Source organism: Excalfactoria chinensis, chromosome 1, assembly GCF_039878825.1.
Source record: "Excalfactoria chinensis isolate bCotChi1 chromosome 1, bCotChi1.hap2, whole genome shotgun sequence".
In the NCBI taxonomy this organism is placed as follows: Eukaryota; Metazoa; Chordata; class Aves; order Galliformes; family Phasianidae; genus Excalfactoria; species Excalfactoria chinensis.
The window spans coordinates 182,068,061-182,082,194 of record NC_092825.1 but is presented as its reverse complement, the minus strand read 5'-3'; the positions used below and the strand labels follow the sequence as shown (position 1 = coordinate 182,082,194).

The following is a 14,134-nucleotide window of genomic DNA, read 5'->3' as shown; positions in this document are numbered from 1 at the left end:
AGCTAGCTAAGTGCACACTGGGAAGGCAGATCACACTCTGACTTGGGATGCACTATAAGATCCCATGGAGAGCTTTCAATCCCTTTGCACTGCAGTCATTCCCATGAAAGAAAGAGCAGGTGAAGGCTTTTATCTTCTCTTTTATCTGCTCTTCGGGGAGGAGCAGAGATAAAGTGATGGACTGGCAATTCTCTTATCTAAGTATCAGCGATGACGGGCAGATCCTGCTGTTAATTGCACATAGGAAGGCGAGCACTGATAACATGGGGTGTGAGCACAGCTGACACCGTCCTATGTGAAGGTATCACAAAGTTACAGCCTGCTTGCTCCAATGGCATAAAATCCCTCTTCAGAATAACCGAAAGCTCTCAGTAAACACGTAAGAAAAAGAAAGAAGGCCAAGCTTAATTTTAACAGTCCCTCATATTGCCTTTGCAAAGAGGTACAGAGCTCTTGTAAGAAGCATTCCTGTTTGGCAGGCCTTGGAAAGGTATTTAATATGGGCATTGTCCTTTTGTTTTGGTGGGAAATGAAGCTTTTAGAGGCTGGAGCTCCTGTTATGCTGAGCCTTGGGTCTCCCTTGTAAATAAAACACAAGGGAGCGGAAAAAGAGCAGCAAAGGTATGAAAAGCAGCAGCTGTGCCTCACGCTGACTGTCAGGTGCAAATTCCCTGAGGGTGTAAATTCCCTTGTCAGCTATTGTGAGATGTGGAAAAACATGGTGGCATCAGGTTGTTGGGGCATTGCTTGGACTTGCCTGTTGGGCTTGAGATTATATCACGTTGCTATGGATGACACATCCTTCTGTGGAAACATGTGAGAGAGACAGGAAAGAATAAGAATGACACGAGGAAGTAGGTGGCATTGGGTCCAAAAGCCTGCAGGGTTGAAGCTGGAGCTGATGGGAAGCTTAGTACTGCGTGGTTTGCTCTGTGTTGGCTTTAGGACTGTGAGGGCACAGTGCTGGCTCAGGTCCATCTGCCATCCAAAGGACACCTCTGGGTCCTTCTCAGTAGGGCTGTGCTCCATCCTTCCATCCTCCATCCAAAAGCCTGCAGGGTTGAAGCTGGAGCTGATGGGAAGCTTAGTACTGCGTGGTTTGCTCTGTGTTGGCTTTAGGATTGTGAGGGCACAGTGCTGGCTCAGGTTCATCTGCCATCCAAAGGACACCTCTGGGTCCTTCTCAGTAGGGCTGTGCTCCATCCTTCCATCCTCCAGCTTGTACTGATAGTGGCAATTGCCATGACCAAGGTGCAGACCTTGCTGTTGGCTTTGCTAAACCTCATGAGATTCTCCTGGTCCCGCTGCTCAGCCTGTCCAGGTCTCTCCGGGTGGCATCCTGTCCATTGGGTGTTGTCGATCCCACTGTCAATGCCATTGATAAGGATGTTTAAAGAGCACTGGGTGTCAATATCGACTCCTGGGGGACACCACTGCCACCCTTCTCCATCCAGATATTGAGCCATTTACCACCACTTGCTGGGTATGATCTCACAACCAGCTCTTGCGAGCTGCTCTTTTCCGCTCCCTTGTGTTTTACTTACAAGGGAGACCCAAGGCTCAGCATAACAGGAGCTCCAGCCTCTAAAAGCTTCATTTCCCACCAAAACAAAAGGACAATGCCCACATTAAATACCTTTCCAAGGCCTGACAAACAGGAATGCTTAGAAGAGCTCTGTATCTCTTTGCAAAGGCAATATGAGGGACAGTTAAAATTAAGCTTGGCCTTCTTTCTTTTTCTTACGTGTTTACTGAGAGCTTTCGGTTATTCTGAAGAGGGATTTTATGCCATTGGAGCAAGCAGGCTGTAACTTTGTGATACCTTCGCATAGGACGGTGTCAGCTGTGTTCACACCCCATGTTATCAGTGCTCGCCTTCCTATGTGCAATTAACAGCAGGATCTGCCCGTCATCGCTGATACTTAGATAAGAGAATTGCCAGTCCATCACTTTATCTCTGCTCCTCCCCGAAGAGCAGATAAAAGAGAAGATAAAAGCCTTCACCTGCTCTTTCTTTCATGGGAATGACTGCAGTGCAAAGGGATTGAAAGCTCTCCATGGGATCTTATAGTGCATCCCAAGTCAGAGTGTGATCTGCCTTCCCAGTGTGCGCTTAGCTAGCTCCAAGGGAGAGCAGTAAAGAGGCAGTCATTGTGATGCTGATACTGGACCAAGGCATGTTTCTTCTCTCCCTGGGAATACATGTCCCTTCTCTCCCTGGGATTTTACGCCATCGGAGCATAGAAATGATCCAGCTCATCAAATCTTCCACCCCTATCTCTGCCGTTTGGAGAGAGGGATGTGGTGGGGAACAGTGGCAAAGGCCATAATGCAGTCCAGAGATATGATATCAGTGCCTCTTCCTTTATCCAGTGATGCATTGAAGTCATCCATTACATTTGGTTCCCTCACCGTGCAGGTTATGTGGGGTCAGTGGGCATGCTGGGGGTGGGTTGAGGTTGGGCTTGGGGATCTTAGAGGCCTTTTCCAGCCTGAATGACGCTATGAACATCCACACCTCACTGCAGGCAGGCCTGTGGTCCCACAGCCTCACCTACATACAGCCCGATCTCCCTTCTTCCTCGGCTTCATCATCCAGACTCGGTCCGAAGATCCTTGGGGCGGATTTTAGGGCATTTCCAAGTGCTCTCAGCGCAGCACGGTGCGGGGGGGGGGATGGGTTGGAGAGTCCAACAGCGAGGGACCGAAAGGAAACATCGCCGCCATCCCCTCAGAGAGCCGCCTCACCCTGAGGCGAAATGCGGTGCGTCGCGCGGGCTGCTGGGAGTTGTAGTTTTGAGCCGCTCGCTGTCCCTTCCCCTCCGCGTTCCTCTTCCGGTGCTTGCACTACATTTCCCATCGTGCACCGGGACCGAGAAGGAAGGCGGTCTCGTATCCCCGCCCTTCCGCCGCGTTGATTGGTTGGATAGCGGCTAAGGGGCGGGGCCTCGCCTGTTGTCGAGAAGCGGCGGAGGGCGGGGCGGCTGCTCGCCGTTACCCGCCGCGGCGCTGAGGTAACAGCTCGGCGGTGTCGGCTCCTCTCGCGGTCCGTCCTTCGGGCGATGCTCGGTGCTTCGGTTTGAAAACCGTCTCGATCCGGAACGGACGCGATGTGTGAACGCGGAGCCGACGGGGACGTGAATTCCAACGTGTTGATCTCTCACAGCACCGGCGACGCGCAGCTGGACAAAGCGGTGTGGCAGTGGCTGAGCTGGGATAAGGTGAGAGGGGGGAGGGCCCAATGTATGTATATCCATATGTATGTATGTTTATATATATGTATGTATGTATATACATATGTATGTATGTTTATATATATGTATGTGTGTGGGGGGGTTCCCTTCTGGGCCCTGCTTCTCTTCATGGGGCCGTGTGGTGACTGAGGGGACAGGGCTGGGCCGAAAGGGGTTGGCCCTGAGGAGCCCCCACTAAGGGCTGAGTGTCCCTTATGGGATTGAAGGGTAAGTGCGGTGGAATTGGGGTTGTTTGGCACCTTATGATCCACTTGAACATCATCTTCATCCTTATTTTGGTTCCTCTGCTTCCTGGATTTAACCCTTTATCCCCCCACCCCCCCCCCCCCCCTTCAGCTCTAACCGTGTATCCAGAGAGCTGTGCCAGCACAGCCTCCACCATCCCTGCTGGATCTGGTGCATTTTAGGTGTTATTTTGTTGAGCTTGTTGCCAGAAGTGTCATTTTCATAACATCATCTGGGTTGGAAGCATCCCTTATAGGCCTCACTCAGAGCCCTGTGGACAGCTGAATGTATCCAGGGATGGAGCATCCACCACCTCTCTGGGTAGCATAGACTCATAGAATGGCCTGGGTTGCAAAGGCCCACAGTGCTCATCCAGCTCCAACCCCCTGCTGTGTGCAGGGTCACCAACCAGCAGCCCAGGCTGCCCAGAGCCACATCCAGCCTGGCCTTGAATGCCTGCAGGGATGGGGCATCCACAGCCTCCTTGGGCAACCCTCAACCTTTCCTCATAGCAGAGCTGCTCCAGCCCTCTGCTTCACCGCTCTTGGTGTAAAAAGTGCTCTAACAGCTTCATCTCTCTCCTATGCTCAGGGCTCCACATCTGGATGCAGTGCTTGAGGTGAGGCCTCACAGCACAGGGGAGCACATCCTCTCCTTTGCTCTGCTGGCCATGCTGCTGTGGATGCAGCCTGGGATGTGGTTCAAGGTTGGAGGTGTTCAAGGCCAGCTTGGATGGGGTCCTGGGCAGCCTGGGTTGGTATTCAATGTGGAGGTGGCTCTGAATGCAGTGGGGGGGTTGGAGCTTCATGATTCTTGAGGTCCCTTCCAACCCAGGCCATTCTGTGACTGTATGCAGTTGGCTTTAGGGCTTTGAGGGCACAGTGATGGCTCAGTCCTAGCTTCCATCCACCAGTACCCCCTGGTCCTTTTCAATAGGGCTATGCTCAATCTTTTCATCCCTCAGCCTGTATTAACAGTGGGAGTTGCTATGACCCAGCTGCATACCTTGCACTTGGCTTTGTTGAACCTTAGGAGGTTTTCAGCCTGCTGATCCAGCCTGGCTTGGTCCCTCTGGATTTTCTTTTCAGCTGCTTTGTCCAAACGTCATGGGCTTAAACAAACATCTTGGGGATGGAGGAGGGGAGGCTGTCAGTGCACACTGATGGCTTGGGTTTATGTCACTGCCTTTCCAGTCTCTGGGCAGCCTGGTCTGCTGGTTGGTGACCCTGCACATAGCAGGGGGTTGAAATGAGGTGATCATTGTGATCCTTTTCAACCCAGGCCATTCTCTGATCTTATTATTATTATTATAGAGTCTATTTGATAGTGTTTTCAGCTTCATCTTCTCAGGGTCAAAGCTGAAGGGTGCTGTTCAGGCTCCAAGGAGATGCTGCGTGGTGGCCACAAGCTGAGCTTTCTGCTGCTGGGAACTGCATTCTCCTCTCTCATTACTGTCAGAATTAACACTTGCCATCTGTGTGTTCTTGCAGTCAGAGCTGCTGCTGTGAGAGGTGCTGGGGGAGGGAAGGAGTGGAAGAGGGGAATAGCAATGATGGTGATGCTCTTGGTAAGCAGGGCTGAGCTGCGGCAAATGGGGTTTTGGATGTAACTTTTGGTTACTGTGTTAAAACCCTTTTCTTAAACAGCAGCGTGATGTTGATCCTTAAAAGGTGTGAACTAGGAAAACTTATTATGGCTTTTACCTGGCTACCTCAGGACAAAAAATGTCCCGATTAAAGGCAGAGAAATTACTGTTCTATCAACTGAAACCAGTCAATAAAACAGCACAGAAGAGTCAGTTGGACTGCACCTGTTTGTCCTCTCTAACCTAGCTGATAATCAGGACACTTCCTACAAGGGTTCTTGAGCTCGTTCATTAGAGGGATTGCAAAGAGTCCCATGAGCTGTGGAAGCTCTCTGAGGTTTGCTGCTTATCAAACAACCTGTCAAGGCCGCTGTCTTGCTTGCTTCCCAGCCCCCAGCTTCCCTAAGCCCCAGGGACTTGCATGGCCTCTGATCAAAGGAAAATGTGTGCACGACGTTTGCTGTGTATTTAGCTGTGGGGAGCCTTTGTCCTCTAGCTTAATTGAAAATTACTTGCCGTAATTAATTCTCAGAGCTGTGTTTTCATCCTCTTTGCTTTGGGAGTATGTGCTCACCTCTTTAAATAAGCTGTGGTAGGGGGTGGGTGGGTGGGTGGAGGAAAAGCTGGCCAGATGGTGGTCCTTCTGCTTCTCTTTCTCACCAGCGTTGAGCATCATCCTTAATGCTTCAGGCAGCTTGCTCAGAGGTGGCCTGCTGACTAAATCTCCCTTCTCTTGCTTTGACTGCTGGGTTTGCTTCTTCATGTCTCCAGTCCTCATTCATAAGCTACGCAAACAATTAATCATTTGTGTATTTTCTTCCTTTTCATTCACTCTCTAACCTGCTTTGTCCCTGGACGTGTTCAAGGCCAGCTTGGATGGGGCCCTGGACAGCATGGACTAGTATTCAATATGAAGGTTGGTGGCCCTGCCTGCAGCTGGAGAGCTTGGAGCTTCATCATCCTTGAGGTCCCTTCCAACCCTGGCCATTCTGTGATCCCATGTGATTTTACTCTTTTCCTTCCACACCTCTTTTGAGTCTCCTGAAGGAGTCTGGCTCCTCTTAAGGCCTGCTCAGCAGCAGAGGAAGCTTTCAATGCCAGTCTGAGGATCGGATCGTTGCTTAGCAGCTGGTGGGATTTCAGAGGGTGAAACACTGTGATGAAGGTCTTGATTTATGCAATCAAAAGCATGACCTCAAAAAGAGATGCGCAGCTGTGCCTATGAGGTTGCCCTAGCACATGAAGTCAGAGTAGATAACTGCTATTGCCTTGCCTTCCTCAGTAAGTCCTTGCCCTGTAAGAACGGAGCTTAAAACACAAGCTGCCAGCTGCTGGCTTATTAATTAGCTCTGTGGGGTCACTGACGAGGATCATATTCTCTGAGCATGCTCAGCATAGCCCAGCTCTGCCTGAAGTCAATAAAGCTATGCAGGGATGTTTACATGCATAAAGGACTCAGCCTGGGAGAAGGGCGTTTGATGTGGGTTATGAAACCACAGCAGGAACGTTGCATAGGGAAAGGTGTGATTGGTGTTGGTGGTCCAGCAGATGGTGTGCAGGCAGGTCTGTGCACTAAGTCAGTGTGATGTGATGGGGTTGGGGTGATGGTTTGAGCATCGGTCTGGTTATCCCAGACCAACAACCTGCTCCCGTCCTTAGAAAGATAGCATAACCTGGGTTAAAAAGGACCACAATGATCATGTAGTTCCAACCCCCTGCTGTGTGCAGGGTCACCAACCAGCAGCCCAGGCTGCCCAGAGCCACATCCAGCCTGGCCTTGAATGCCTGCAGGGATGGGGCATCCACAGCCTCCTTGGGCAACCTGTTCCAGTGCGTCACCACCCTCTGGGTTAAAAACTTCCTCCTCAGATCCAACCTAAACCTCCCCTGTCTCACTTTAAAACCATTCCCCCTTGTCCTATCACTGCCCACCCTCACAAACAGCCATTCCCCCTCCTGTTCATACCTTCCTTTAAACATTGGAAGTCCACAATGATATCTTCCCCATGTCTCCTTTCAGCTTACAATACTCTTTATCTTATAAAGGCTTGTAAGTGAGTATCTAAGAACGGGGAGGAGGGAAATCTAGAAGGTGGCCACGGACGACAATAGTATTATGATGCATAACTAAAAGGAGATGAGCATGATAAGGAAAAACCCCAAACGGTTCCCCCCTCCCAAAAAAAAGGTATCACAAGATGGAAGAAGCAGAAAAGAGTTTAATGAGTCGAGTACTCCGTTTTGAAGGTTATCATCATGTTTTAGACGCTCTGACCAGCTTCAAACAAAGATGAGGTGAGTGCAGAGCAGCTGCCTTTGTCATCGAGACCGTCCGTGCGCTGATGGGGGGCCGCGGTGGGGTCCGTAGCTGGGAGCTGCTGCGGAGCTGCCTTTGCCCAGGCGGTGCAGATCCTCGGGCTGCCTGTAGTTGCGCTGCGGTGCAGAGCGGGGCGGCCGCTTTGCTCACGCTTCGCTGGGTGCCAGGGCCAGGCGCTGACACGGGCTGCTGGGAGGAGGCTGCGATGCTCTGGTTCCGTCTGAGTCCAGATGCCAGTCTGCAAGGGAGGGAGGGGATGAAGAAGAGGCTGCCTGTGCTGCCCTCCCCTGCTTACCGGGTTGCTGGTCTGAAATTGGTTTCCTTGGCCATTTGGGGCTCACTGTGTCAGCAATGCCACGTTGACACGGCCACTGCAATCAGGTGGTGTGGTGGTAGAACCTGCAGTGGGGTCAGGACTCAGGAAAGCAGAGTAAAAGGTTTGGGGTAACAACAGGGGGATCTTGGGGTGCTTGTGTGGTCCTGTAGGAGCCCAACAGGCTGCAGTTTGGGGCTGACTTATCTTTTTTTGTAGGACACCAGTTTGCAGGGCTGAGCTCCAGCACTGTTGGTCATCTGGTGTCCTTCTTGGTGTGCTGTCCATCTGCAAGGCAGAAGGAAAGGAAGGAAGAAAGGAGCAGCCTCCTGCCCTGCTTTACTTGTGCTGCCCTCCCCTGCACAGCCCTGCTCACCAAGTTGCTGCTCTGCGAGCCTTCTGCATGGCCATGAGTGGTAAGGGCTGCTGCAATCAGCAGGTCTGATCGCAGCACCTGCAGTGGGTTCAGGGCTCAGCAAAGTATTATGGAATGCTGGAGTGGGGGCAGGGGGACCCTGAGGAGCTGCCAGTGTCCCTGTAAAGGGCACTGTTTAAGGGTGACTTATCTGTTGTGTGACATGGAGACCAGATGGAGAGCTGAGGAAAGGCTCAGTCCAGCTCTGGTTCCATCTTGGTGCTGATTCCCATCTGCAAGGCAGAAGGAATGGAAGAAAGGAGCAGCCTCCTGCCCTGCTTTGTTTTGCTGCTCTCCCCTGCACAGCTCTGCTCACCAGGTTGCTGCTCTGCCCACCATCTCCATTGCCATGTGTGGAAAGGGCCACTGCAATCAGCAGGTCTGTTGGCAGCACCTGCAGTGGGGCCTGGGCTCAGCAAAGCAGCACCAAATGCTGGTGTGAGGACAGGGAGACCCTGGGGAGCTTCCAGTGTCCTCAGAAAGGGCACTGTTTGAAGCTGACTTATCTGTTGTGTGGCATGGAGACCAGATGGAGAGCTGAGTGCTGGTGCATCTCCTCCTCTGGTTCCATCTTGTGCTGATTCCCATCTGCAATACAGAGGGGAAGGAAGAAATGAGCAGCCTCCTGCCCTGCTTTGCTGTGCTGCCCTCCCCTGCACAGTCCTGCTCACCAGTTTGCTGGTCTGCCAGCCATTCCCAGGGCCATGTTGGGCTGCCTGTGTCCCCAAGCCTGTGTAGAGTGGGCTGCTTTACTCAGGTGGTGTAGTAGCAGCACCTGCAGTGTGGTCAGGTCTTAGCAAAGCAGACCAAACCTTGGGGTAGGGCAAGGGGTTCCTGGGGAGCTGCCAGTGTCCCCAGAAAGGGCACTGTTTGAGGCTGACTTATCTGTGCTGTGTGGCATGGACACCAGATGGAGAGCTGAGGGCAGGCTCAGTCCAGCTCTGGTTCCATCTTGTGCTGATTCCCATCTGCAAGGCAGAAGGGAAGGAAGAAAGGAGCAGCCTCCTGCCCTGCTTTGCTGTGCTGCCCTCCCCTGCACAGCCCTGCTCACCGGGTTGCTGGTCTGAAATTGGTTTCCTTGGCCATCTGGGGCTCACTGTGTCAGCAATTCCACATTTTCACGGCCACTGCAATCAGGTGGTGTAGTGCATCACCTGCAGTGGGGTCAGGACTCAGCAATGCAGAGTAAAAGGTTTGGGGTAACAACAGGGGGATCTTGGGGTGCTTGTGTGGTCCTGTAGGAGCCCAACAGGCTGCAGTTTGGGGCTGACTTATCTTTTTTTGTAGGACACCAGTTTGCAGGGCTGAGCTCCAGCACTGTTGGTCACCTGGTGCCCTTTGTGTTGTGCTGTCCATCTGCAAGGCAGAGGGGAAGGAAAGAAGAAAGGAGCAGCCTCCTGCCCTGATTTACTTGTGCTGCCCTCCTCTGCACAGCCCTGCTCACCGGGTTGCTGGTCTGCCAGCCATTCCCAGGGCCATGTTGGGCTGCCTGTGTCCCCAAGCCTGTGTAGAATGGGCTGCTTTACTCAGGTGGTGTAGTAGCAGCACCTGCAGTGAGTTCAGGTCTCAGTAAAGCAGACCAAACCTTGGGGTAGGGCAAGGGGTCCCTGGGGAGTTGCCTGTGTCACTAGAAAGGGCACTGTTTGAGGTTGACTTATCTGTCCTGTGTAGCATGGAGACCAGATGGAGAGCTGAGGACGAGCGTGTGTCCTGTTCTGGTTCCATCTTGTGCTAATTCCCATCTGCAAGGCAGAAGAGAAGGAAGAAGGAGCAGCCTCCAGCCCTGCTTTGCTGTGCTGCCCTCCCCTGCACAGCTCTGCTCACCAGGTTGCTGGTCTGAAATTGGTTTCCATGGCCATTTGGAGCTCACTTTGTGAGCAGCACACATTGACACGGCCTCTGCAATCAGGTGGTGTGGTACATCACCTGCAGTGGGGTCAGGACTCAGCAAAGCAGCACCAAAGGTTGATGTAGGGTAAGGGGTCCCTGGGGAGCTGCCAGTGTCACTAGAAAGGGCACTGTTTGAGGTTGACTTATCTGTCCTGTGGGGCATGGAGACCAGATGGAGAGCTGAGGGCAGGCTCAGTCCAGCTCTGATTCCATCTTGTGCTGATTCCCATCTGCAAGGCAGAAGGGATGGAAGAAAGGAGCAGCCTCCTGCCCTGCTTTGCTGTGCTGCCCTCCCCTGCACAGTCCTGCTCACCAGGTTGCTGCTCTGCCAGCCATTCCCAGTGCTGAATGGCTCTGCCTGTGGCCCCATGCCTGTATGGTAAAGGCCTCTGCAAGGAGATTGTGCCATCACCTGCAATAGTGCCAGGGGTCAGCAAAGCAGCACCAAAGGTTGCGGTGATGGCAAGGGGTCCCTGGAGAGCTGCCAGTTTCCCAAGAAAGGGCACTGTTTGAGGTTGACTTATCTGTGCTATGTGGCATGGAGAGCAGATGGAGAGCTGAGGGCAGGCTCAGTCCAGCTCTGGTTCCATCTTGTGCTGATTCCCATCTGCAAGGCAGAAGGGATGGAAGAAAGGAGCAGCCTCCTGCCCTGCTTTACTTGTGCTGCCCTCCCCTGCACAGCCCTGCTCACCGGGTTGCTTCTCTGCCCACCATCTCAATTGCCATGTGTGGAAAGGGCCACTACAATCAGCACGTCTGGAGGCATCACCTGCAGTGGGGCCAGGGCTCAGCAAAGCAGCACCAAAGGTTGGTGTGAGGACATGGAGACCCTGGGGAGCTTCTAGTGTCCCCAGAAAGGGCACTGTTTGAGGTTGACTTATCTGTCTTTTATGGCATGGAGACCAGATGGAGAGCTGAGGACGAGCGTGTGTCCAGCTCTGGTTCCATCTTGTGCTGATTCCCATCTGCAAGGCAGAAGGGATGGAAGAAAGGAGCAGCCTCCTGCCCTGCTTTACTTGTGCTGCCCTCCCCTCCACAGCCCTGCTCACCAGGTTGCTGGTCTGTCGGCCATTCCCATCACTGAATGTCTCTGCCTGTGGCCCCATGCCTGTATAATAAAGGCCTCTGCAAGCAGATGGTGCCATCACCTGCAATAGGGCCCATGGCTCAGCAAAGCAGCATCAAATGTTGGTGTGAGAGCAGGGAGACCCTGGGGAGCTGCCAGTGTCACTAGAAAGGGCACTGTTTGAGGTTGACTTATCTGTGCTGTGTGGCATGGAGACCAGATGGAGAGCTGAGGACGAGCGTGTGTCCTGCTCTGGTTCCATCTTGGTGGTGATTCCCATCTGCAAGGCAGAAGGGAAGGAAGAAAGGAGCAGCCTCCTGCCCTGCTTCCCTGTGCAGCCCTCCCCTGCACAGCCCTGCTCACCGGGTTGCTGCTCTGCCCACCATCTCCTTTGCCATGTGTGGAAAGGACCACTGCAATCAGCAGGTCTGGTGGCAGCACCTGCAGTGGGGCCTGGACTTAGCAAAGCAGCACCAAATGTTGGTGTGAGGACAGGGAGACCCTGGGGAGCTGCCAGTGTCCCTAGAAAGGGCCCTGTTTGAGGTTTACTTATCTTTGCTGCGTGGTATGGAGACCAGATGGAGAGCTGAGGGCAGGCTCAGTCCAGCTCTGGTCCATCTTGGTGCTGATTCGCATCTGCAAGGCAGAAGGGAAGGAAGAAAGGAGCAGCCTCCTGCCCTGCTTTACTTGTGCTGCCCTCCCTTGCACAGCCCTGCTCACCAGGTTGCTGCTCTGCCCACCATCTCCATTGCCATGTGTGGAAAGGGCCACTGCAATCAGCAGGTCTGGAGGCATCACCTGCAGTGGGGCCAGGGCTCAGCAAAGCAGCACCAAATGTTGGTGTGAGGACAGGGAGACCCTGGGGAGCTGCCAGTGTCCCCAGAAAGGGCACTGTTTGAAGCTGACTTATCTGTCTTTTATGGTATGCAGACCAGATGGAGAGCTGAGGACGAGCGTGTGTCTAGCTCTGGTTCCATCTTGTGCTGATTCCCGTCTGCAAGGCAGAAGGGAAGGAAGAAAGGAGCAGCCTCCTGCCCTGCTTTGCTGTGCTTCCCTCCCCTGCACAGCCCTGCTCACCAGGTTGCTGCTCTGCCAGCCATTCCCAGGGCCTTGTGGTGCTGCCTGTGTCCCCAAGCCTGTGTACAATGGGCTGCTCTAATCAAGTGATGTGGTGGCAGCACCTGCAGTGAGGTCAGGGCTCAGCAAAGCAGCACCAAAGGTTGTTGTAGGGCAAGGGGTCCCTTGGAAGCTGCCAGTTTGCCTAGAAAGGGCCCTTTTAGGGCTGACTTATCTGTCCTGTGTGGCATGGAGACCAGATGGAGAGCTGAGGGCAGGCGCGTCTCCACCTCTGGTTCCATCTTGGTGCTGATTCCCATCTGTAAGGCAGAAGGGAAGGAAGAAGGAGCAGCCTCCTGCCCTGCTTTACTTGTGCTGCCCTCCCCTGCACAGCCCTGCTCACCAGGTTGCTGCTCTGCTGCCCGCCATCACCATTGCCATGTGTGGAAAGGGCCACTGCAATCAGCAGGTCTTTTGGCAGCACCTGCAGTGGGGCCAGGGCTCAGCAAAGCAGCACCAAATGTTGGTGTGAGGACAGGGAGACCCTGGGGAGCTTCCAGTGTCCCCATAAAGGGCACTGCTTGAGGCTGACTTATCTGTTTTGTGGCATGGAGACCAGATGGAGAGCTGAGAGCAGGCTCAGTCCAGCTCTGGTTCCATCTTGTGCTGATTCCCATCTGCAAGGCAGAAGGGAAGGAAGAAAGGAGCAGCCTCCTGCCCTGCTTTGCTGTGCTGCCCTCCCCTGCACAGCCCTGCTCACCAGGTTGCTGGTCTGCCTGCCATTCCCAGGGCTGTTTTGGGCTGCAAGTGTCCCCAAGCCTGTGTACAATGGGCTGCTCTAATCAAGTGATGTGGTGGCAGCACCTGCAGTGAGGTCAGGGCTCAGCAAAGCAGCACCAAAGGTTGTTGTAGGGCAAGGGGTCCCTGGGGAGCTGCCAGTTTGCCTAGAAAGGGCCCTTTTGAGGTTGACTTATCTGTCCTGTGTAGCATGGAGACCAGATGGAGTGCTGAGGGCAGGCTCAGTCCAGCTCTGGTTCCATCTTGGTGTGGGTGCCCATCTGCAAGGCAGAAGGTAAGGAAGAAAGGTGCAGCTTCCTGCTCTGCATCCCTGTGCTGCCCTCCCCTGCACATCTGTGCTCACCAGGTTGCTGCTCTGCTGGACGCTGACATGGCTGTGTGGGGCAGCTTGTGACTGCAAGCATGGCCTCTGCAACCAGCAGGTCTGTTGGCAGCACCTGCAGTGTGGCCAGGTCTCAGCAAAGCACTACAGAATTTTGGGGTGAGAGCAGGGGGACCCTGGGGAGCTGCCAGTGTCCCTATAAAGGGCACTGTTTGAGGCTGACTTATCTGTTGTGTGGAATGGAGACCAGATCTAGAGCTGAGGGCAGGCTCCGTCCAGCTCTGGTTCCATCTTGTGCTGATTCCCATCTGCAAGGCAGAAGGGAAGGAAGGAAGAAAGGAGCAGCCTCCTGCCCTGCTTTGCTGTGCTGCCCTCCCCTGCACAGCCCTGCTCACCGGGTTGCTTGTCTGCCTGCCATTTGCCTGGCTGAATGGCTCTGCCTGTGGCCCCATGCCTGTATGGTAAAGGCCTGTGCAAGCAGATGGTGCCATCACCTGCAGTAGGGCCAGGGCTCAGTAAAGCAGCACCAAAGGCTGTGGTGAGGGCAAGGGGTCCCTGGAGAGCTTCCATTATCCCTCGAAAGGGCCCTGTTTGAGGCTGACTTATCTGTTGTGTGGAATGGAGACCAGATGGAGAGCTGAGGGCAGGCTCAGTCCAGCTCTGGTTCCATCTTGGTGTGGGTGCCCATCTGCAAGGCAGAAGGGAAGGAAGAAGGAGCAGCCTCCTGCCCTGCTTTACTTGTGCTGCCCTCCCCTGCACAGCCCTGCTCACCAGGTTGCTGGTCTGAAATTGGTTTCCTTGGCCATTTGGGGCTCACTATGTAAGCAGCACAGATGAACACGGCCACTGCAATCAGGTGTGGTGGTAGAACCTGCAGTGGGGTCAGGACTCAG

At 53.7% G+C, this 14,134-nt stretch overlaps 1 protein-coding gene across 1 annotated transcript in view; it reads left to right on the top strand.

The window, feature by feature from the left end:
- The first annotated feature begins 2,949 nt into the window (after nt 1-2,949).
- PGM2L1 (phosphoglucomutase 2 like 1) overlaps nt 2,950-14,134 on the top strand; it is a 38,877-nt gene continuing 27,692 nt past the window's right edge. The window contains exon 1 of the mRNA XM_072327005.1: nt 2,950-3,221. Coding sequence (XP_072183106.1) covers nt 3,111-3,221 — 111 coding nt within the window. The 5' untranslated portion in view covers nt 2,950-3,110. The remainder of the gene's footprint in view (nt 3,222-14,134) is intronic.